We start from the raw sequence: 24,795 nt of genomic DNA, 5'->3' as shown, positions 1-24,795 counted from the left end.
GGTAACAATTGATCCAACGGCATAATGATACCAAGCCTCGGTATGAATGGCATATTTTCTAATCTTTCTAATCTTCAAGCGCATTGCATCCATCTTGATCTTGTGATCATCGACGACATCCGCAACATGCAACTCCAATATCATCTTCTCCTCCTCAATTTTTTTTATTTTTTCCTTCAAGTAATTGTTTTCTTCTTCAACTAAATTTAACCTCTCGACAATAGGGTCGGTTAGAATTTCCGGTTCAACCACCTCCTAGATAAATAAGATCTACGTCACGCTGGTCGGTATATTTGTCATAAACAATAAATGAATCAAATAGTTATAAAAAGATAATATATACCACATCCGAATCATAGACAGGACGAGGGCCGACGGGGGCGGATACCAAAACCATCGCACTATGTAATAAGAAGGAATAAAATAGTAAGCAAATTAGACAAGTATCTATCTAAAGTAAGAATTTTTTTTCTTTCAAAAAGAAGATAAGAACAAGAGGCTCACCACGGTGTTGCCGGCGACGAGATCGGCGCGGGCGGTCGACGGCGGTGAAGACGGGAATGGGACGTGACGGGCCGCTAAACCTAGACAAATCTCGAGGAAAATGGAGCTCGGAGGTCGAGTTTCGAGAGGAGAAAGATTAACTAGTGTGGCTCGGGCATTTCATCGAACACCTCATGTGCATAGGAGGTGAGCTAGAGCACCACAAAGCCCTCCCCTCGCCGGCCAGAGAAAAACAGAGCACTGTGGAGTGCTCTGCCGTGGCGATGGGGTATATATAGGCACCTCATTGGTCCCGGTTCGTGGCATGAACCGGTACTAAATCCGGTCCTTCTGTCCCGGTTCATGCCAAGAACCGGGACAAATGGTTGTGGGCCAGGAGCGAGGACCATTAGTCCCGGTTCGTGGCTCGAACCGGGACAAATGGTTCCATACGAACCGGGACCAATGCCCTCGAGGCCCCGGCCGGCCCCCTGGGCTCACGAACCGGGACCAATGCCCCCATGGGTCCCGGTTCGTGACTGAACCGGGGCTAATGTGAAAACTGCCCTGTGACCTCTGCCCCGTTTTCTACTAGTGAGGATGCGTACTACTTCAGAGTGGTACGTAATTCTGTCTTGGAAGTCATGTTGCTAGACAACAATGAACCTACGAGCTATGGAGAAGCGATGGTGGGCCCGGATTCCGACGAATGGCTCGAGGCCATAAAATCCGAGAGAGGATCCATGTATAAAAACAAAGTATAGACTTTGGAAGAACTACTTGATGGTCGTAAGGCTGTTGGGTGCAGATGGATTTTAAAAGGAAGACGGACAGTGATGGTAAGTGTCACCATTAAGAAAGCTTGACTTGTCGTTAAGATGTTTTCCGACAAGTTCAAGGAGTTGACTACGATGAGACTTTCTCACTCGTAGCGATGCTAAGAGTCTGTTGGAATTATATTAGCAGTTACTGCATTATTTATGAAATCTTGCAGATGGGATGTCAAAACATTGTTTCCTCGACGATTTTCTTGAGGAAAGGTTGTATGTGATACAACCAGAAGGTTTTGTCAATCCTGAAAGATGCTAACAAGTATGCAAAGCTCCAGCAATCCTTCTAAGGATTGGAGTAAGCATCTCGGAGTTGGAATGTACGCTTTGATGAGATGATCAAAGATTTTGGGTTTATACAAAGTTTATGAGAAACTTGTATTTCCAAAGAAGTGAGTGGGAGCACTATAGAATTTCTGATGAGTATATGTTGTTGACATATTGTTGATCAGAAATGATGTAGAATTTCTGGAAAACATTCAGGGTTATTTGAAAAGTGTTTTACAATGCAAAACCTGGATTAAGCTACTTGAACATTGAGCATCAAGATCTATAAGGATAGATCGAAAACGCTTAATAGTACTTTCAAATGAATGCATACCGTGACAGGATTTTGAAGGAGTTCAAAATAGATCAGCAAAGAAGGAGTTCTTGGCTGTGTTACAAGGTGTGAGTATTGAGTAAGACTCAAGACCTGACCACGGCAGAAGAGAGAGAAAGGACGAAGGTCGTCCCCTATGCTTTAGACGTAGGCTCTACAGTATGCTATGCTGTGTACCGCACCTGAAGTGTACCTTGCCATGAGTCAGTCAAGGGGTACAAGAGTGATCCAGGAATGGATCACATGATAGCGGTCGAACTTATCCTTAGTAACTAGTGGACTAAGGAATTTTCTCGATTATGGAGGTGGTGAAAGAGTTCGTCGTAAAGGGTTGCGTCGATGCAAACTTTGACACTATCTGGATGACTCTGAGTAGTAAACCGGATTCGTATAGTAGAGCAGTTATTTGGAATAGCTCCAAGTAGCGCGTGGTAGCTGCATCTACAAGATGACATAGAGATTTGTAAAGCACACACGGATCTGAAAGGTTCAGACCCGTTGACTAGTAACCTCTCTCACAAGCGAGATATGAACAAACCCCATGGGTGTTGGATTCATTACAATCACATAGTGATGTGAACTAGATTATTGACTCTAGTGCAAGTGGGAGACTGTTGGAAATATGCCCTAGAGGCAATAATAAAATGGTTATTATTGTATTTCCTTGTTCATGATAATTGTCTATTGTTCATGCTATAATTGTATTAACTGGAAACCGTAATACATGTGTGAATACATAGACCACAACATGTCCCTAGTAAGCCTCTAGTTGACTAGTTCGTTGATCAATAGATGGTTATGGTTTCCTGACCATGGACATTGGATGTCATTGATAACGGGATCACATCATTAGGAGAATGATGTGATGGACAAGACCCAATCCCAAGCATAGCACAAGATCGTGTAGTTCGTTTGCTAGAGCTTTTCTAATGTCAAGTATCATTTCCTTAGACCATGAGATTGTGCAACTCCCAGATACCGTAGGAATGCTTTGGGTGTATCAAAAGTCACAACGTAACTGGGTGACTATAAAGGTGCACTACAGGTATCTCCGAAAGTGTCTGTTGGGTTGGCACGAATTGAGACTGGGATTTGTCACTCCGTATGACGGAGAGGTATCTCTGGGCCCACTCGGTAATGCATCATCATAATGAGCTCAATGTGACTAATGAGTTAGCCACGGGATCATGCGTTACAGAACGAGTAAAGAGACTTGCCGGTAACGAGATTGAACGAGGTATTGGGATACCGACGATCGAATCTCGGGCAAGTAACATACCGATAGACAAAGGGAATTGTATACGGGATTGATTGAATCCCCGACATCGTGGTTCATCCGATGAGATCATCGTGGAACATGTGGGAGCCAATATGGGTATCCAGATCCCGCTATTGGTTATTGGCCGGAGAGGTGTCTCGGTCATGTCTGCATGGTTCCCGAACCCGTAGGGTCTACACACTTAAGGTTCGGTGACGCTAGAGTTGTTATGGGAAATAGTATGTGGTTACCGAAGGTTGTTCGGAGTCCCGGATGAGATCCTGGACATCACGAGGAGTCTGGAAGTGTTCCGGGGGTACCAGGCTATGGCCAGCATGACCGAAAGGTGTTTCGGGAGCCCCGACAAGTGTTGGAGGGCCTCATGGGCCAAAGGGGAAGGGGCAAACCAGCCCACTAAGGGGTGGTGCCCCCCCACACCCTTTCCCACGTTACTTGGGGAGGTGGGGCGCCTCCACCTGGCTTGGGAGGCAAGCCTCCACCTGCTTGGCTTGGGGGGCAAGTCTCCCTAGGATTTTCCCTAGGGAGATCCAATCTGCTTGGCCGCCGCCCCCTAGGGGAAACCCTAGGGCGCCTCCCCCTCTCCCCTTGCCCCTATATATAGTGGAGGGGTGGGAGGGCAGCCACACCTCATCCCTGGCGCAGCCCTCTCCTCCTCCAACTCCTCCTCCTCCGTAGTGCTTAGCGAAGCTCTGCCGGAGAACCACGAGCTCCATTGCCACCACGCCGTCGTGCTGCTGGAGTTCTCCCTCAACTTCTCCTCTCCCCTTGCTGGATCAAGAAGGAGGAGACGTCCCCGGGCTGTACGTGTGTTGAACGCGGAGGCGCCGTCCGTTCGGCGCTAGATCAGATCTTCCGCGATTTGAATCGCCGCGAGTACGACTCCATCAACCGCGTTCTTGTAACGCTTCCGCATCGCGACCTTCAAGGGTATGAAGATGCACTCCCCTCTCTCTCGTTGCTAGTTAATCCATAGATTGATCTTGGTGATGCGTAGAAAATTTTGAATTTCTGCTACGTTCCCCAACATGTAGACCCTGCGGGTTCGAGAACTATGTAGACATGATCGAGACACCTCTACGGTCAATAACCAATAGCGGGACCTGGACGCCTATATTGGTTCCTACATATTCTACAAAGATCTTATCGGTCGAACCTCGATGTCAAGGATTCAGCTAATCCCGTATGCAGTTCCCTTTTTCTATCGGTATGTTACTTGCCCGAGATTCGATCGTCGGTATCTCCATACCTAGTTCAATCTCGTTACCGGCAAGTCTCTTTACTCGTTTCGTAATACAAGATCCCGTGACTAACTCATTGTTCACATTGCTTGCAAGCTTATTGTGATGTTGTATTACCGAGTGGGCCCTGAGATAGCTCTCCATCATACGGAGTGACAAATCCCAGTCTTGATCCATGCCAACTCAACAGACACCCTCGAAGATACCTGTAGAGCACCTTTATAGTCATCCAGTTATGTTGCGACGTTTGGTACACACAAGGCACTCCTCCGGTGTCCGTGAGTTGCATGATCTCATGGTCATAGGAACATATACTTGACATGCAGAAAAATGATAGCAATAAACTTGATACGATCATATGCTACGTTCATAGGTTGGGTCTTGTCCATCACATCATTCTCCTAATGATGTGATCCCATTATCAAATGACAACTCATGTCCATGGCTAGGAAACCATAGCCATCTTTGATCAACGAGCTAATCCGGTAGAGGCTTACTAGGGACATGTTGTTGTCTACGTATCCACACATGTATTTGAGTTTCCGGTCAATACAATTATAGCATAGATAATAAACGATTATCATGAACAAGGAAATATAATAATAACCACTTTATTATTACCTCCAGGGCATATTTCCAACACCTTCTTCTTGAGCCGGCCCATTGTGCTCTTCCGTGAGCCGGCCTCCTGCTGGGTCTCACACCGGGCCTTTGGACCTTTCTTGTTTCCCTTCCATGACCCATAAAATAGAGTGACCCATAGAGCCTCCATGCTCCTAGTCGGGTCATAATTTTGGCCGGGTCTTAGTCGTAGGGAACATCCCCAACAGAGCACTTTGGGAAAATGATTTTCTTCACTATTCGAAATGCCTAAGTATGGTGCCTGGAAGTCCTCTATTTGAATCCCTTTCACAGTGCTAAGTGCATGGGAGTTCCACATCACCTACAAAACACACAAAGACAAAGAAAATTAATACAAACTAACAAAGAATAAAGATTATGCAATGCTCGTGGTGAAAAGAGTAAATACAAGAAATCATGCATATGGATATGTAATTGGCTCAATATGACATGATATATGGGGAGAACATGCAACAAATGAGCTCTAAAAGCGTAAATACAGAGCCATCAACTGACAATATATGATCATGGACATGAAAGCCCAAGGGAATGAATAATTGAGACATAAGGATTGGTGGTGTGCGTTGCCGTACACATGCACATTGCAACATACGTAGGAAGACATTGTTGATTCTACGGATGCACAATAACAACACAATAAAGCATGGTGTGTGTTATAAATAATTTTATTTGCGCACAGTCTACTAATGTGGACATACATGCATATTGCTATGATCCAAAAAATGCACATTTGAAACATGTGCTATCTGATCCAATTGGCGAATCAATCTAATCTACAACTCAACAAACAATGTGGTCGCGCTTCCTCGCATCAATCGTGCCCTAGCCAAAAACACAACATTTCGCCGGGGCACAACAGCCGCGAATCACCCCAAAATACCCTTATGATAGACGAGCCGTCCATCGGTTTACATGTGCGAAGCAAAGTTGAGGTTAGTTGTACTTACATTGTTCTGTCAAGGTTGGACTACTGGCGATGGATGTGGAAGGGATGTCACCAGGGCTAGAATGGATACCGCCGGAGCAAAGGAAAAAAATGGGGCGAGCATTAAAAATCCTCGACGCAGCTATGACAGTGGGCGGCCAAACGTAGCCAAAGACCCCGCCGCGTGAACAACTGAAGCCCCCACTAGTGCAGTTGACGTCCCGACAACAATGATGGTTCGTTACGGGCCGACTGCCACTAGAAGCAAATCGAGAAGGAACCTTGAGCATCTTTTGCGTCTCCTAGAGGTCGTGATCCCCAGTCGTAACGATAGCGAGCCAACGACGGCGAAACTACTGCTGAGAAGGCATGGAATTGGGCACTAGGGTGGTGGAGCATCGGCTGCCATATGTGGCAAGGAAGGGACCGTGATACATAATGTGGGTTTTGGCAGCAAGTGAGTGTAGCAGGGAATTAATAAGGGTGATACGCCGTGCCACCCACGCTTCCCAAGGAGTACAAGTTTACTGACACGTGAAACTTCATGCTGCGCTGCACCTTCTCGGCACCGACTCCTTAGGAAAGGCCGGCTGGGCCATTATTCTCCCTCAAGACCGAGGACAACTTTAGGTTCGTGAGGGCAATTCCGTGCCGACCAGGATGCGAAGTCTATCGAACACGATCAAGTGTACTTGACACAGCTTCTTCAAAAGTCAGGTAGGACGATTTACATTTTGCCATACAATCACATTCAATTCAATCCTATTTATGAGCAATGAAGATAATAATAAATAGTTTCTCTACCCGGCTTTGCATATACTCCCTCCGTTCCAAAATAGATGACCCAATTTTGTACTAACTCTGTAAAAAAGCCCTTCAAAAAGTTCACCTAACTTCTTGGTTGCATTTGATTTTTCTATCATCAAGTTATAAATAAAACCTGCCATTCTCCCAACACAAAAAAACCCCTAAAAAAAGACCAACACAAAAAAACCCACCTGCCACCGATTATCTCCATTTTCACTCAAGTTCTATAACTTTATAGTACTAGCATTTTTTATTTGATTATATTTTTATTTATGTAAACAGAAATAAGAACTTAATCGGTACCTTTGGCGTTCACCACGCGACGGAGCAGGTGCGTTCTCCATTTTGTTTTTCTGTGAGTGTAACGTGCGTTCTCCTTAGCGCACACGCAAAAAATGGAAAAGCTGGTGTGGACCTTAGCGCACACGCAAAAATTGGCAAAGCTGGTGTGGACCTGGGCTTAGCCCGGCTTAGGTCCGCAGTTCGGTCCCGCAAATCCAACCCGGCCCGAACCGACCCGATCTGGCGTATATTATCCCGACGCAGTAAAACAAAAGCGAAAGAGAAAAGGAAAACCTAAATTCCCCATCCGGAGCGCAGAGGCACCCCACCCCGCCCCGGCGCCCGCCCGCCCGCCTCCCCGACCCCGATCGATCCATCGAAGCCGAAGAAGCTCCCCCCCCTCCCCTCTGACAACACCGCGCGAAAACATAACACAGCCCCCCTCTCCAGTCGTAAAGCCAGCCCCCGCAAAGGCTTCGAGCGGGCGTTGCCGCGCTCCGATTTGAACCGGGAGCGGGGGACGAAGGCCCCCGCCTCACCGCCTCGCCTCCGCCGCGTCGCGCGGGCTGGAGGCGGAAACCCTAGCGATGGCTGCGTCCGTGGACGCGGCCGCGGCCGTGGCCGCGCCCGAGGAGGCCGGCGGGGGCGACGCAGAGCAGGCCAGGATCCTCATCGGGGCGCTCAACCTTCTGTCGCGCAACCTCCCGCTTCCACCCGCCGTCCTGCGCGCGGTCTCGTCCATCTACCACGGCGGCGAAGACGCGGACCAGGAGGAGGAGGAGGAGGAAGGGGCTGAGGGCCCGTCGCTGGTCGGGGATGAAGGCGGAGAGGGGGATCCCGCTGACGCCGTCGATGCGGCCGAGGTGCGTGCCGGTGCTTCTCCACTATGCGGCGCGTTTCGGTTGGATGCTCTGGCGTCGTGTAGCTCGATGGGGACTCTGGTGCCGGGGTTTGGTCTGGTGCGTGGTTTGGCTAGGGTTTGTGGAATTGGCGAGATTTAGGTGTGGTCCCAAATAATTAATTACTGTGGTTCGTGGCTTCGTGCTACGGATTTTGGGTTCGACTTGGGCTGCATGTTTGTGCAATTGGGAGCGTTAGCTTTTGGCGCTTTGTAATGCGTGTGGGTTAGTAAATTTCTCTGGCTGACACCCTCTTGATTCTCTTTAGGTGAACGCATGATTATGGCATATCAACTTGTAATCTTTAGGTGAACGCATGATTATGGCATATCAACTTGTATTATCCCGGGGCTACAAGATTGGTGCTAGATATATTTAGCTGGCCACTCAGCTGGGACGACTTGAGTGACATTTGATGATTGGGTATCATGTTGTTTGTTTGGGTGATAGGGTCTTCTAATGTCGCGATGGAATCAGAAACATGTAGCTTCATTTCCAAAATGCACTATATTTATCTAGGACTTCCTTGAGAACTTTGTCTTGCCATCAGACTGATTTTCATTAATGAGGGGAGTTAGATGAAAAATGGGATAAATTGCTTGTCTTCCTTTATATGTTAAGTTGTTTGCCGTCATAACTGATCTGAGATACTTCTGCCCCCACCCCCCTTGTTTCGAGAAACTTCTCCTTCTGCCACTGTTTGTGATCCCGACCTTGGGTTAGGAAAAAGCCATGCCAGTTTTCTGTTGTCCTGACAAGAAATTACCAGGAAGGAAAGCACCACAAAATCACATGAAGTTCATAAGAAACAAAAATACAGGATGACCTGGAGAATTCTGGAGTCGCTTTTCTACAAAAGTTTAAGACTGATTTTCTTCTTCTGAAGTTTCAGTCCAGATGAATCCATGATTTTTTTCTTGATTATCTGGCATTTTCTTGTTACAGTTCTGAATATTCTTTTATTCTTTCTGTTGATGGTTGTTTGGCTTTGGACCACATGACAAGGGCTAGAGAAACACGTAATGCTAGAAGGAGGAACACAACGAGTGGCATAAATATTATCTCTTTTGTTCTATTATTATTGGAGGTTTAGTGTTTGTTAATATTCTTTAACTGGCCTTTTCCTCTACCTCTTAGGAAGCCACCTTAATTCAAGAGTTTGAAGATTCTATATATAGAAACCAAATGATGCACATGTCGTCCTCAAAGTTGACTGCTCTAAAAGAAGAACGCTTCAATACCTGCATCCAGCATCGGTTATCTGAACTCGAAGGTCAGATATCAACTCCTTCAATGTCTTGTTACCTGATTAGTTCTCTGAGTTCCATTTTCTGTAGTAAATCAATACTGTATTAGGCTTTTAGCATTAGTACTTATCCTGCTTTCACCTTGTCTTTCTGTATTATGAAGGTCCCTGGTTATTTTGGTTTAGTACTTATCTTTCTGTTTTATCTTCTGTTCTGTATCTTTGCTTATCTTGATTTGCATATAAAAAGTTGGTTCTGCAATTGACCTTCTGAAAATGGCTAAGACGGTGCAAAAGGGTATGATTGATGTTTTTGGTTTTCTTAGAATCTTGTATGTCCATTTCTCTGTTCACACTCTTGTAATTGCACGTCCCAAACATGATTTCTAGTGGATGCTTACTATTGGGCATGTCTCCACAACACGATTTTCCTGTACTTGCATTTTTTTGCAGCTGCTTTTTAGAGTACTTCTCAACTTTTCTAAACTTATTTAGTTATTTAATAAGTTATGTACACCAATGCCAATCTCGTTTCTTGTTATGTGCCAGGGTTACCATCTACTAGGGGTGAAGATTTGCAAATGAAGTGTTTACTCGAATTATATGGGCTCAAGGTAAATGCAATGTCTATTGGGACCAATGATTTTCCAGGCATTGCATTTTTCTGCTTTACATGCTTACACTTCCCACTACATGGTTTTCTTATTTGTGATAGTTTCTCTTTTCTCCTGACCATCTAATATTTGTGTAGATAATTGCTTGATGGTTATACATTGATAAATGTTATAAGCTGAAGTATGCTGGTTTTATAATACACTGCTGTCCCCTTTTTTTTTCCCGAACAACTTCATTATTTATAAAATATTGGCATGTTTGGTCGATAGGAACGACTTTGCCAAGCCATTTATGTTGGCAAGTCGATATTTTGGCACTGCCTGCTGCCAAATTTTGGTGCAAAATTGTAGTGATTGGTTTGCTGTCAATTGCTTGGTCCATATGTTTGGCACTGCCAAAATTTTGCAAAGACAAGGTGGCTGCCAATTTCCCAATTCTTTTGGAAGCAAACCATTTGGATGACTACTTTCTGGGTATACCAACATATTGGCAAGCCAAAAACTGGCAGCTAACCAAGCAGGCCTGGTGTCTTATTTGAGTGAATCAGGCCTCACGTCTTCATGGAATATACCTGTAAATACATGCAACTTCTGCATACTAGTTGCAGTGTTTGGTTTAATGATACACTTGACGAGTAAGCATGCAGGGAAAATCTGTACCAAGTTACAGCGATACAGATACAAATGCCGATACTGTGCTCTGGCACCTTTTAAAAAACACATATGGGTTATGTTTGTGTGTGTGTGTGTCTCTCTCTCTATATTATTATAGAGGTTAGTCATGTTTATACTAGAAGTCTATTGGTCTCCAACATACAAATACAAATACAAATACCGATACCATGCTACAGCACCTTATAAAAAACACAGATACGGGCTATGTTTGTGTGTGTATATATATATACTTAATACCAAAAAACATATATAAACTGTGTGAGCGCGTACACTGACTTATTCTGCGTGCAGATCCATCATGTGGGCGCCCTCAGTTTGGTTAAGATCAAACCAACCTGTAGTGTACCCCACCGCATGTCACAACTGATTGTCACACCTAGCCCATATATAGTAACCTAAAATGAACATGTTTGAGCGTACAATTTTGCATGTAAACAGTAATCACGCATACATATAGTAGTAACGCCAGTAATAATGAGGACAAGAACTTGTATTACGATATAAACTACTTCCATTTATCATCTTGCAAAACTAGAGCCTTGTACATCACAACGTCATTTACTACAAATCTTCTATATTTACTAGATGCTCCACTACACATTAATTAGCACCTACAACTTTAATACATTACCACCTAAATAATCATGTGGTTTTGATTTGCATCTTAGTTTTAGTTGCATCTTGTGGTGATTCCATTACTATATTTGTAACTTGTGGTGATTCCATTACCATATTTACCAGCTATTTTACCAGGGTTAGAAGAATGGCTGGTTTGCAAGACAGGGAGTTGTGCATGGCACATAGTAATAGATGTAACTCTAGTACTATTTTTGCTGGCTATTTTACCGGGATGGTTTGCGGAGCAGAGTGTTGTTTGTGACTAGCAGTAACCATCTTAGTTTTAGTTGTGCATCTTGTGGTAATTCCATTACCATATTTGCCAGCTATTTTACCAGGGTTAGAAGAATGGCTTGTTTGCGAGACGGAGGGTTGTGCATGGCTCATAGTAATAAATTTAACCCTACTACTATTTTTGCTGGCTATTTTACTGGGATTAGAAGAACGACTGGTTTGCGGAGCAGAGTGTTGTGTGTGACTAGCAGTAACCAATTTAATTCAGTTACTTTTTCTTGCATGCGGTTTTACCATCATGATTAGCGGGTTGGTACGGAGCCACGGGACAGAGGTGGGGCGCGTGGAATGGTAACAGAAATTAAAGAAATTACTATATTTTCTACTTCCTTTTACTCTCACACAATTAGCCGAGTGAGACTGCACTGGTTTGGTGGCACAGTGATTAGCGACCGGCGCGTAGAATAAGAGCTTTGCACGCTCGCTTGGTTTAGCGCCACCGTATATATATATAGATTAGTGATTTTTATACTAGAAGTCTATTGGTTCTCCAACTCCAGTGTCCAAACGCCCCAATATTATCTAAACAAGGCCTCTAGCTCCGCAAGATTAAAAAGGCATGCCTACAAATGAAATAGAAAGCTATTAAAAGCATCCTAGCAAAAATTGTAATTAAATACTTTGCATTGTAAATTACCCACCTGCAGTATAGAACATCCTAGCAATCAGAGCAGCAAAGCTTGCTGTGAGTTTCCTGATTGAAGCTTGCTTCAATAGCCAATGAACCCCTTCTCTTCTTCCCACTGGTTCCATTGTCATTTAGAGAAATCGCACAAGCAGCATTCAGCCCGTGGACTGCATTGGCTCTTCCACTGCCTGCATTTGAGTTTGAGCTTCCAACTCCAGAACCACCAGTCGCTACCAGTGCTTAATGAACTAGTCATTTCTGACCTTAAAAGGGGGGTAAGAAGTAATCGGCACACAACAACTCGAGAGGGAGAAGGGAGAAGGGGAAACTGACCCGCGGCTTGGAAGGAGACAGATCAGCTCCGGACGGCGAAGGGATCTGCGGTGGTGGTTTGGATCTGGCGGTGAGAGGCTGACAGCAGCCATCCTTCTTCTCCAGTGCGGCGGCCCTCCGACCAGGGGAGGGAGCTGTGGTGAGAAATCAGCCTTCTCCGGTGAGGAATCCCGTTTCGCAGGCGTGAAATCAACCTCCCCGGCGAGGATTTAACCTCCCCAGTGAGGATTCATCCTCCCCGACGAGGACTCAACCTCCAACGACAAATCGACTGATTTCGGCGACGGATCGAGCTTCTCTCGCGAGAAATCGAGCTTCACTGGCTGGTTCCCATCAGTGCAGCAAGGGACAGAGGAAGAGGGAGAAAGGCGGCGTGAGGAGGAACCCCAGATTTTCTGTCGACTGTGCTCGTATGGGATCCTTTAGTAGGACAGTGGAATAAACGGGCCGGTGGTTTAATGTGCTAGGTCAGCACGTCTAACTAGCCGTGTGGCACTAAGGTCAGATGGAGGCATGGGCGTGTGAGAGCGAGTCGAGAATGGGTAGGGTGCGTTTGTGGTATGAATTGAGCGGTTGGGTTTTCCTGTATCAGACAGGTATCGGGGTGCATCCCAGCTGTATCAGAATTATTTTTAGGACGCTGCTAGACAGCAATTGCTTGCTCCCTAGCACGATGGAGCGACCTATCTATTTTGGGTAAGTGCGCGTGTGACCTCCTCCTAGATCCAGAAAAGGGAAGTTATTTGCCCATAGCACTTACAAGCTGCCGCAAAAGAAAAAACAAACTGGTCCCCGCACCACGGGACCCTCATTACAGGAAAAATCCACTTTCGCCCACCCTGGTCGTCTTGACCTCTTCTATCCAAGAATACATCAAGCAAAAAAGAGAACTGGGCAACAATATTATACACCAGGGGGAAGGAGCAGGCAAAATAGAAGGGTAAAACAATTCGGTTGCTGTCTCTTAACTTGTCACATGATCCGGACTACAGAAAACTTGCTTTGAATATGGTATTTTTTTCATGTTCCTGTCCCAAGAAGTTGCATGCTCAAGATCAGGATTTGAAAAAGCAATTTAAACGTGTTCCCATGGGCAAAAAAATTGTCATTAAGTGTTAGTGTGGTTGCTTCATATCTATGGGATCTAAGTTCCCTTCCCCTTTGAATATGTGAGAGTTCTGAAGTTAGCGGTGTTGGTAGGCAAATTAATATGTGTTGGTGCATATTTGTAGGCAAATCAATATGTGTTGATGCATTCTAAAAATATGTAGGCAACTTGGGGAGCGTTTGGCAGGCGAACTAGGAGTGAGGACTCCATGTTGCAGGCAAATTAGGAGCGTCGATAGGTGAATTTAGGAGCGTTCAGTAGGCGAACTAGGAGTGAGGACTCTATGTTGCAGGCGAATTAGGGGCGTAGGTAGGCGAATTAATATGGGCAGGCAACTTAACACAAAATTGTTAGGCTGATTAGGAGTGAGGATTCTAAGTTTTGGCTACTTAGTGTGCATTATGGCGTGACTAAGTAGCTAGGTTGGCAGGCTAGCCGACTTTTAGTGTTCTGTTTTGGCGACTTAGTTTGCATGCTGATGCGACTAAGGCTAACGGCTAGGTTGGCAGGGTAGCATGACTTATTGCGCGGTTTTAGACAACTTGTGTGTGTGAGGGCATGACTAAGTTAGCTGCTAAGTCGAACGAGTTCGGGCAACTTAGTTATATATGCTGGCTAGTTTTAGGCAACTTAGTACGTGTGGTGGGCAAATTAGTGAGGGGGGTTAGCAGCTAGGGAATCATTGAGTTAGGGAACTCTGTTCATTGATTTAGCGACTTTAGTTGGAGGGCTTGGCAACTACGGGTCTGCTGGCTTGCTGGGGTTGTAACCGTGTCCGGCAGGGGACCAACCAATAGCTATGTCAGCTTTTTTTTTTTTGGGGGGGGGGGGGGGGGGGGAGGGTAGAATAATATAAACTGAGAAATTAACACAGTAGATTGTCCTGGTCCGGAAACGGGAGCCCAGCCATGGTTCAGAAACCTTGCCCAGGTCCACTTCTTTTTGCTTCAAAAAACAAACATGTGCGCAAAAATGGTTACAGGTGTTTGTTCGCATCGATTTTCAGTCCAAAATCGACATGACAAAATAATGTGCCACATGCTGAGGACATGCCATTAACAGCTCAACACATGGTATGACCCCAAAATGCTGGCATCATATTAGCCATTCCCTGCTCACTTTAAATTACTTCATCAATGATTCCTAAGAAAAAAGAAACAACTAGATTTTGGATTGATTTAAGTTGTTGATTCTAACTTGGCGCTGAATAATGACTGCTGATTTTCTACTTCAAACTTTTTCTAAAAGGCTCAAAAAGTACAGCTGTCAGGCACCAGGGGATGCACCAATGCAGATTCACAAACTACATATTTTTTAGGCAACTTGGAGGAGCATTGGTGGGCGAATTAAGAGTGCTGTTAGTCACCATAGAACCCGAACTAGGCAATACTTGGAGAAAGCCCTCACAAGTTCGTACGTTCTGGCACCCAGTGTTCCTAAATTTAGCTTCTCTGCATGTATAAATTTGCAGGCAACTTAATACAAAAAATTTGGGAAAAAATCCTAGCAATGCGTGATAAATCTTTGTTGCAGGCAACTTAACAACAAAATGATGGGCAGAAAAATTCCTAGCAGCACGTGAGAAATCTATGTAGTGGCAACTTCACAAAAAAATTCTTGGCAAAAGTTCCTAGCAGTGCGTGAGGATTCACTACCTCTCCTGTGAGAGTTCTCGTTGTTTGCTTCCCCCCATCCCCCTTGCAGCACCTACCCCGAGCCTGGTACCTCCCTCCCTCCCCACACCCTTCCTCATGCCCCGTGTGAGTCGTCACTCCCGCACCGCGAGTCGACGAACTCATCTTCTACTGCGATTAGAAGGAGGGTGCAGAACGAAACTAACCTTGGGATGGCGATGTACTGCATGAATCGCAGGTCCCCCGGGAGCCGGCTGCCATCCAATTTCTTCACGCACGCTCGCGGGCTCATCCCTCCGCTCCCTGATCCACCATGCTCGATGTCGGTCCACTGTGCAGTGCCGCGTCTGGTGGACGGTGCGGCTGTGTCGCTCTGCTGCGCGGGGTCGCGCCAGGGACTGGGTGCCTGCAACCCTAGAATTTCAGTAGGGAAGAGAAAGGGGAATCGCCGGCGAGTGCGTGACCTGGAAAGAAAATAGTGAGCGGCGCGTCTCGCAAAAAAAAAAAGAAAAAAAAGAAACGGAAACGGCAAAAGAAGCCACCGCTTCGCCCACCCCTCCCCACGTAGCGCGATCTCACGAAACGATGGACGGCTGGCGCTCCATCGCGCTCGCTTGCTTTCTAGCGTTTGGGTTATTTTTACTATTTGAAAAATAGAGAAGTGGCTGATATGTATGAGGATATGTATCTCGGGTATCAGGACGTATCCAACCCCTGACACACTGGTTCCCAACTGTATCCGTATTCCCCAGGTGGTAATGTGAATGTATATTCATGCTTCTGAATGAAACATTTGATTGATGTACTCATCACTGTGGGAGGCTGGTAGCTATTGTCGTTCTAATATGATAATGCTCCAACACGGAGAAAAATAATTACAGATGTGATCTTTTATTGTCGATTTCCTCATTGATCGGGGCACATGAACAATATTTGAGTTGTTTGGCACAAAGGACATCTATAACTTTCAATACTTATTCCAATTATAGGAATGAGTAGTGTAATATGGCAAGTAGTTGTGCACCATATCTTGTTTGCTAAATAGTAGTATGAACTATCAACTGTGTATTATGTTGTTTATATATATATTTCATAATGCATCGTTGTGATATGAAGTGAAGTGAAGTATAACATGTGTGTGGCATCTATAGATCTATATATAGAAGTATAATAGTGGCGCTGAGTTATTGTATTGATGACCATTGATTAACTTAATTGTATACTTGCAGTTACTAGACTTGCAGAAGAAAGTACGGTCTGATGTCAATGCTGAATACTGGCTACACAAAAAATGTGCGCATCCTGAGAAGCAATTGTTTGACTGGGGGATGATGAGGATACGATATCCTTTTACCATGTATGGAATAGGGGATGGTTTTTCAATGGACACCGATGATATCCATCGCAAAAAGAGATTCACCGAGGTTTTTTCTCACATATTTGATATTCAGTTTTGACAATTTTTATACAACTGAAATCTTGATTTTCATTTTTTGCGTTCACAAACTTCAGAGGATCTCAAAGCTTGAAGAGGAGGAAAAGAACCAGGCTGAGACCAGGAAGAGAAGATTTTTTACAGAAATTCTTAATGCTGCTAGGGAATATCAAGTGCAAACATCGGCTACTTACAAACGAAGAAAGCAACGTAATGATGGAGTTCAGGTATGGTTTGATTTGTTTCCTTATTTCAGAATTAGCAAACAAGATGGTCAATGTATCACCTAATTTTGTGTCTTCACTGGATTTATTAGCTCATCCTATTTGTTTACAAACTCGGCTCTGCTGATGATTCTCTTTTATCTCGTGATGTTTATTTGAAACACGCCTTATTTGCTGATAGCCATAACCTGATATTGTCAGTTTCTGGTAGGTGTGAACAATGCATCAAAAGTTTCTACTTGTTATATTTAGAGGACTTTCTTAATTTAGCTATTTTCTCCAATATTCATTGGAAGGGGAGCCTTGGCGCAGTGGTAAAGCTGCTGCCTTGTGTCCATGAGGTCACGAGTTCAAGTCCTGGAAACAGCCTCTTACAGAAATGTAGGGTAAGGCTGCGTACTATAGACCCAAAGTGGTCGGACCCTTTCCCGGACCCTGCTCAAGCGGGAGCTACATGCACCGGGCTGCCCTCTCCAATATTCATTGATATGTCTGCAACACCATTTCATGAGTGATGAGCCTCCCATAGGGATAAATGCTTTTTCTAGCATCACTCTACAATTTTTTTATGCTGTATCTATTGGCCTATCTGCAATTGTCTTGCTTCAGTAGCCATGCCATGATTTTGAATGATATTTTTGATGCTGGTTGCAACATGAAAGATGGACATTGTAGTAGCATACATGAAATCATTAGAATTTACAACAGATAAAAAAGATATCTGATGAAATGTGTTGTGCATGTTGTAATGCCCAAGAGATATGATACTTTTTGTGGATGTTCATGGTCAAGCCTTAAGATGTTTATCGCCCCCTTCCGCCCTTTAAGTTTTTTTATTAGAACGCCATTGTGTTTACTATGCATTTATCCCTATCTATACCCCTTTCTTTGATTTGCTAATCTAAGGATGCGTGAACTTTTTCTTTACTTGTTAAATGTAGGCATGGCACGTCCGGGCGCGCCAGCGTATCAATCGACTTGAAAAAAGTAGGTTGCAAGTTTTGAAAGCAGGTGATCAAGAAGCGTATATGCGGATGGTTGAGGAGAGCAAGAATGAACGGCTGACGATGCTCCTTGATAAGACAAATGAGCTTCTAGAAGGAATTGGGAAAGCTGTACAGCGACAAAAAGATGCTGAGCATGTTAGTCGTCCTGAAGGGTCTGAAGACTCAGAATCTGATGAATCCCCTGAGGAGTCTCCTTCAGATGATGATGCAGATACACACGGTTCTGCAAATACTAGTAAATTTAATGCTGCTGGCCGTAGGCTTGATTCTACTGTCCATTCCATCGAAGAGAAGGTAGATTGAAGCTCGACTTTTAGCCATATACTCCCTCCGTCCGGAATTACCTGTCGGAGAAATGGATGTATCTAGACGTATTTAAAGTTCTAAATACATCAATATCTATCCATTTCTGCGACAAGTAATTTGGGACGGAGGGAGTATTTAGTAACTTGTTGCTTGAGATGTTGTCTCGGTCTCACAGTTTTAATCGATTTCTATATGCTATGCAACTAGTGTCGTATAATCTGGTAGCATGGCAAGTAAGATTGTGTGATCAAATACGAATTAACCTTTTGGCTGCACTCATGTTATGCCCCCCTTGGATTCCTGATGATGGTAGATAATATTATTGTCCATAATACAGTGGGTAGAGCCCTACTGCTATACAGTGGGTAGCGCCCTACTGCTACTAGATACCTACTGGCTTAAATAAATTATGTGAATTCTTGATTCTGCGAGATCATCTGCTCATAATTAGTGTGTTATAATCATGTAATGTGGGGATTTTTCTGCAGAAGAATTTATTGCCTGTTTGCAATAACTGATGGTCCCAGTTTATTTGGATCTAATTTCACTGCTCAGTGGTCCACGAATGAAAATTTTCATTATTACGGTGTTCTGTTAATTTGTTTTTGCCATTTTGTTCTTACAATACAATTTGTTATGTTTCTACTTCTGGGGCAACTAATGTTTCTTTCTACTGTTTTGGATTTACAGGTAACAGAACAACCGTCAGCCCTTGTAGGTGGGGAGTTGAGACCATATCAGTTAGAGGGTCTCCAATGGATGCTTTCTTTATTCAACAACAATTTGAATGGCATTCTGGCTGATGAAATGGGTTTGGGGAAAACAATTCAGACCATAGCTTTGATCGCTTATCTTTTGGAAAAGAAGGAGGTCACAGGACCTCACTTAATAGTAGCTCCCAAAGCAGTACTACCAAACTGGTCTAATGAGTTCAAAACATGGGCTCCCAGGTATTGTTTCACTGGAATTTGCTTGATCAGTATTTCTATGTTTTCCTGCTATAAATTGAAGTAACCTAACTCTGATATGCTCGTCGTTTGCAGTATTGGTACAATTCTGTATGATGGTCGTCCAGATGAGAGGAAATCTCTCAGGGAAACAAATTTTGGAGGACAATTTAATGTTCTGCTCACACACTATGATTTGATACTGAAAGATAAGAAGTTCCTGAAGAAGGTTCACTGGCACTATTTGATAGTTGACGAAGGACATCGCTTGAAAAATCATGAATGTGCTCTTGCTCGCACGCTAGTTTCCGGGTACACACTTTGGTCATAAGTTACCTTTTTTTTTCTTTACTCTGGTGAAGCTTCTTCTATGTGATCACTTGCACCTCTGTCGGAGGATGGCTCTGTGCGCTAGTGACTCCATAACTCATTGTCATATAGAAAACTTGAAAATTTCTGTTGCGGAACAGCCACAGCGGAAAGATGATAGAGTTTGAGTTAATTAAAGATGAATTATTGTCCGTTCCTAAAAAAAAGAGATGAATTATTGTCTGAATAAGAATAATATTGTAGTCCAGAAGAAAGATTAGATTAGTTTAGGAAAGTAACTGGTTAAAAGAGTCCAAGATAGAATTAGACATAGAACTCGTGCGGCATGTTCAGTCTGCCGTATTAAAGGCAGGGCCTGTACTCTATTGAGGGATGCAAGCAATAAACCTCCAGTATTCCTCTTTTTTTTTTTCCTTCTTCGCCGATCATGCCCCAACTTTGTTTCCACAACCTCCCCCAGTCAACCATTCTATTCAACCTGTCTTCTGTTCAGTTCACGTTTGTATCAGTCACAGCCGTTGAAAAACTCCAACCTTTCAGCTTTGTTTGTAGTATTAGGTCTCAGAAACCAAGGCTGGTGCTGCTGACCAGTATGAAGCTTCCATTCCTCTTCTGATAAGGTGGCATTGGCAAATTGAGCCTCAAAAGCACCTTATCCTGTCAGTTATTACACTCTTCAAACAATAAATTGGTCTGTTAAAATAAGTACGTATCTCTCCCTTCATCAGCAAGAAAGAGTGAAGTTATAACTTAGTATGACTAGGACACGACCTGAACTTATTCAAAGGTTTCTCACAAAATCATGTTGTATGTGTGCACAAATTTGTGAAAAAGTATAATCATGTGTATAGAACAGAAATTAATAGGCATGCCTTTTTGAAATGTACATATTTTAGAAATAAGTTCATATCATAGTTTGTGGAACTTACATACTGGAGTTTGTGGTCTTCAGACAGGCTATTTAGCAGGTTAGACCTGTGCACACAACCAAAACATGTGTCTTATTAGTCTTACGTGAGTAGCTAACAGTACAATTAAGGAAATTGTGACGTGTTCTTTACAGAATATAAAAGGTTACTTTGTACACAAGCATTATGTCTTCTCTCCGTGTTCGCATAAAAACCAGGCATATTTCCTTTGGGTATAAGGGTATGTTTAAATGATTACCAAAACCAACCGTACCAATATTTTAGCATGCCTATCCCCTCTATCTAATTCTAGTTCATTTTTCTTGCCAACATTGATCAAAGCATGGGCAACTTCCTTGACCAATATTGGCTAGCCAAATTTTTCTAGGGCAGCTTGGGCTCAAACCAAACACACCCGATTTTTAAACTTAAGGTACAAGCATTTATCCTTCTATTTCAACATTGAATGGGAGTGCATCCAACTGTACAAGAGAATCTGATGGCTTCTGGGCTGACATCTGGATCCCCCCCCCCCCCCTCAACCGCACCGAATCAAAACCAGTGGCTATTTTTCTTAACAGCTCTCATTATCTGTATCAACAGTATGGTCCCAACTGATAATTGATAAATTAGTCACCATATTGTTTATTTAAAGCTTAGAAGTTAACCATTAAGTTCGGTGTAAATTGCTGTGAATTCCAGGTAGGCCAGTAAATATTTATCTTTCTGTATGAAAAATGTTTTTTTCTTGAGAGTATCTTGATCAAGATGAATAACTTCCATTACATTTTCAGTATCTCTTTGCTTCATGGCTACTTGCTTATTCCCACTTTCCAATTTTCTGTTGAAGCCTCATTTTCCTTCATCTTTTCTGTGATTTAACCTTTTTGTTCATCCTTATTGGCTGAAGTGTTAAATTTTGTCTTGACCTTGTGAATCTGACTTATAGATTGCTGATACTTTCTTGTAGATATTTGATCCGCCGCAGACTACTTTTGACTGGCACTCCAATCCAAAATAGCCTACAGGAGCTGTGGTCATTGCTCAACTTTATTCTGCCAAATATTTTTAATTCATCTGGGAATTTTGAGGAATGGTTTAATGCACCGTTTGCATGTGATGTTAGCATTAATGATGAGGAAGAGCTATTGATCATACATCGTTTGCATCAAGTGAGTAATGCTTGCCCCAATCCACCCTCAGTCACTCAGTGATTTTAACAAGCTTACATGTTGATATAATGATATTTGTACCTCCACTTCTCTGGCATTCACACCTTTTCGGTTCAATGGAACCAACCGGTGTGTAAGCACATGTGACACATGAAATGAAGATTACTTCTGATATTTGGGATTTTTATATTTATTCATTTGCTCTTGGTATTTGCCCAGGTTTTGCGTCCATTTTTGCTCCGTAGGAAAAAAGATGAAGTGGAAAAGTATCTCCCTTCAAAAACACAAGTAATACTGAAGTGTGACTTTTCAGCTTGGCAAAAAGCATACTACGAGCAAGTCGCAAGCAAGGGAAAGGTTGCCCTAGGATCTGGTACGTTTTACTTCCAATTCTTTCTTCCCTCGAGGAAGTACTTCTGACTGAATAAATTTGTAATGTTTGATCGATCCTTGGAGAAAGCTGTGCATAAAATTTCAAACTCATGCTATAGTGTCAATGCAAACTTGGTCTTCTTTTGTATTGATGGCATATATAATGCATAGTATTGTCCTTGTGCCTGTACTGCATCTTGAGAATAATAATAAACCGACCGATTCTTAAGTGGAAGGTGGGAGCATAATCAGGTGCTTGGTGACACAGCTATGCGTGCCCACCATTGAGAGCCAGCAAGGGATTCCTGCCTGTATTGCATATTTGCATTTAAATTGTCCTTGTATCTTTCTTGAATAGAAGCACTTCTTTATTGTCAAATATGTGCATGTGCAGGACTCAAACCAAAGGCTGTGGCAAACCTATCGATGCAGCTTAGGAAGTGCTGCAATCATCCTTACTTATTTGTAGAGCAATATAACATGTATCAGCGCGAGGAGATTGTTAGAGCATCAGGGAAGTTTGAATTGCTCGATCGGCTACTTCCAAAACTGCATAGGGCTGGTCACAGGGTTCTGCTTTTTTCTCAGATGACAAGATTGCTTAATATTTTGGAAGTATATTTGCAGATGTACAATTTCAAGTATATGAGGCTTGATGGATCAACGAAAACTGAAGAACGAGGGAAATTATTGGCAGATTTTAATAAGAAGGACTCAGAGTACTTCATTTTTCTTCTCAGCACACGAGCTGGAGGCCTTGGATTGAACTTGCAGACTGCAGATACAGTTATTATTTTTGATAGTGATTGGAATCCTCAGATGGATCAGCAAGCTGAAGACCGTGCTCATCGTATAGGACAGAAAAATGAAGTGCGTGTATTTGTTCTTGTTAGTGTTGGATCAATTGAAGAAGAGATCTTGGATCGTGCAAAACAGAAGATGGGTATTGATGCAAAAGTTATCCAGGCTGGGTTGTTCAACAACACCTCCACAGGTTTGTATGCCATTGCTGGCTGTCCTGTTCCTGTCTCTTTTCTCCGTGATGTATTCAAATTTGGAACTCACAAAAATATTGTATTGATCTCTCGTGCAGCTCAGGATAGGAAAGCGTTGCTACAGGAGATTTTGAAGAGAGGAACTAGTACACTTGGAACTGACATCCCTAGTGAGCGTGAAATAAATCGTTTGGCTGCTCGAACTGAGGAGGAGTTCTGGTTATTTGAGAAGATGGATGAAGAGAGGCGACGGCGAGAAAACTATAAATCCAGGCTGATGCAGGGACCTGAGGTTCCAGAATGGGTTTTTGATATCAGTGAAACCTTAGCTGAGAAGCTCCTTGCGGAAGAAGCCAAAAATCCTGTGATAAACACAAAGAGGCGAAGAAAGGAGGTTGTCTATTCGGACTCTTATGTTGATCAATGGATGAAATCTGACGAGGTATACGAAGACATCCCAAAGATGACTCCAAGAGCAAAACGGAGTGCTTATTTATCCGATATACAGGAGGTTGATTTACATGATAGGGCAAAAAGGCTCAAATATTCTGACAGCGCCGATGGCGCAGGCAACTCAACCTGGACACCAGAGAAAGGAAGACCTGGAGTTTCCTCCTACAGCAAGGATGAGAACGAAGACGACAACGACGAAGATGAAGTCACCGCCGGTGGTTTGCAGCAGGGTGGTAGCTTCACCTGGAATACCCTCAGGAGGAAAAGGTCAAGCCACTCCACTAATCCGTCGTCAGACCCTAAAGGGCGCTCGGCATTTTAATGCCCATCTGATAGGAGTGCCATTTAGATGCATGTCTGCTTTCTTCCTTGTGAGGAAAAGTGCTCCGATATAGAGAAACTAATAGAGTTTCTTCAGAAGTGCATCTAAGCTCATCAACTTTAGGACTAGTGCAGTATTTTATGAATTGGTTGGTATTAAACTGTATCTCCACCAGAACTCAGAATGTTTCCTGATATGTTCGATGCTTAAATATAAACAATGGTCCTCATGTCATGAGGGTAGAGGTATGTTAATTAGTTCTAAAAGAAAGTAGGGGCATGTTAAATAATTGCTGCCCCTTGTGTTGTGCTAGCATGTCTAGCACAGCCTTTGTAGCACATACATGTGATTTCTCGTCCCGCTTGTTGGCAATTCTGATGGGAAACTCCAAACCAAGCCGCCGAGGTCGTGCTTGGAGATAAAGTTGAAACAAGGAGCCGAAAGATTTGGGTTGGGTTCGAGAAATATTTTGGTGAATCGGGGACCCCAGTTGTCATTGTGTATAGGAGGATTTAGGGAATTAAATTTGCGGAAAAATTGGAGGAGTTATTTGGGAAGATGGAATAGGGAGTTAAATTTTAGGAGTAGGGCTAGAGTTTCTCTGTAACTCGCGTTAAGCTCACCTCCTAGTCGTCCCAACTACTTTGATCTGAGCGTTTTTCTAAATCAAATCCTCCGAGTGACGTGAGCAATGCTTCGAGGTTCGTAGCAGCGATGTCCACATTGCTTCATGTGTCAGCAATGGGATAATTGAACTAACCCGCAAAAAAAAAACCGTGATAACTGAACATGAAAATTTCATTGTCAGCCACATGCATGACGAAGCTCGCCCTCCCTGCTTTAGGTCCCGACGCAATGTCCCTTTTTTTTTTGAGGAACCCTACATGGGTTTAAGCTCTCAGCTACAATCGTTAGACAGAATTTCTTGCACCTCGCTCGGAGCAGAGCCAAGGTAACGAAAGTCTCCATGGTACTTCACTCTTGCGGCCAGACAGTGGGCAGCTTTGTTCCCGTCCCTGCTAATCCACCTCACCTCAACCGATCTGAATCTCGACAGTTCAGCGTTGATGTCCGCAATGAGTGGGAAGAGATTTGTTGTGTTCGTGGCGCTTGGAGATAACGCATTCGCCACCGATTTGCAGTCTACCTCAACCTGGATTGGCTCGTTGTATAACTTTCCGAATTCCT

The 24,795-nt window shown here is 43.6% G+C and overlaps 1 protein-coding gene and 1 long non-coding RNA gene across 7 annotated transcripts; one reads left to right on the top strand and one right to left on the bottom strand.

Annotated features, from left to right (window-relative positions):
- Nucleotides 1-172: 172 nt before the first annotated feature.
- On the bottom strand, nucleotides 173-16,330 carry LOC120973402 (uncharacterized). Of its 5 annotated transcripts, none has more exons than XR_006669635.2 (3): nucleotides 12,075-16,330; nucleotides 10,792-10,916; nucleotides 173-5,374 (listed from the first exon to the last, which is right to left on the bottom strand). It is a non-coding gene; the product is annotated as an uncharacterized lncRNA (long non-coding RNA). The 5 variants fall into 5 exon arrangements; XR_006669636.2 differs by having other exon boundaries at nucleotides 10,798-10,916; nucleotides 12,075-16,329; XR_006669634.2 differs by lacking the exon at nucleotides 173-5,374 and having other exon boundaries at nucleotides 10,520-10,916; nucleotides 12,075-12,528; nucleotides 15,343-15,452.
- On the top strand, nucleotides 7,364-23,855 carry LOC109777371 (probable ATP-dependent DNA helicase CHR719). 2 transcript variants are annotated; one of them, XM_020336019.4, is made up of 12 exons: nucleotides 7,364-7,950; nucleotides 9,124-9,259; nucleotides 9,782-9,846; nucleotides 16,366-16,560; nucleotides 16,649-16,798; nucleotides 17,737-18,096; nucleotides 18,799-19,058; nucleotides 19,152-19,367; nucleotides 21,264-21,465; nucleotides 21,685-21,838; nucleotides 22,232-22,831; nucleotides 22,931-23,855. In XM_020336019.4, the coding sequence occupies exons 1-12, from the start codon at nucleotides 7,675-7,677 to the stop codon at nucleotides 23,605-23,607; spliced, it is 3,291 nt and encodes a 1,096-aa protein (XP_020191608.1). In that variant the 5' UTR covers nucleotides 7,364-7,674; the 3' UTR covers nucleotides 23,608-23,855. The 2 variants fall into 2 exon arrangements, with proteins under 2 accessions (XP_020191608.1, XP_073364836.1); XM_073508735.1 differs by having other exon boundaries at nucleotides 22,232-23,855.
- The last annotated feature ends 940 nt before the right edge of the window (nucleotides 23,856-24,795 follow it).

This window comes from Aegilops tauschii, chromosome 1 (assembly GCF_002575655.3).
Source record: "Aegilops tauschii subsp. strangulata cultivar AL8/78 chromosome 1, Aet v6.0, whole genome shotgun sequence".
Lineage (NCBI taxonomy): Eukaryota > Viridiplantae > Streptophyta > Magnoliopsida > Poales > Poaceae > Aegilops > Aegilops tauschii.
This window is presented reverse-complemented; position numbering and strand designations above follow the sequence as displayed.

What these genes read in the sequence shown, in the direction of transcription:
- LOC109777371 (XM_073508735.1), top strand. Translation starts at nt 7,675, where the DNA reads ATGGCTGCGTCCGTGGACGCGGCCGCGGCCGTGGCCGCGCCCGAGGAG. An exon ending in GCAAAAAGAGATTCACCGAG is followed by an intron (nt 16,561 to 16,648) that starts GTTTTTTCTCAC and finishes CACAAACTTCAG; the next exon opens with AGGATCTCAAAGCTTGAAGA. An exon ending in GCTCGCACGCTAGTTTCCGG is followed by an intron (nt 19,368 to 21,263) that starts GTACACACTTTG and finishes ACTTTCTTGTAG; the next exon opens with ATATTTGATCCGCCGCAGAC.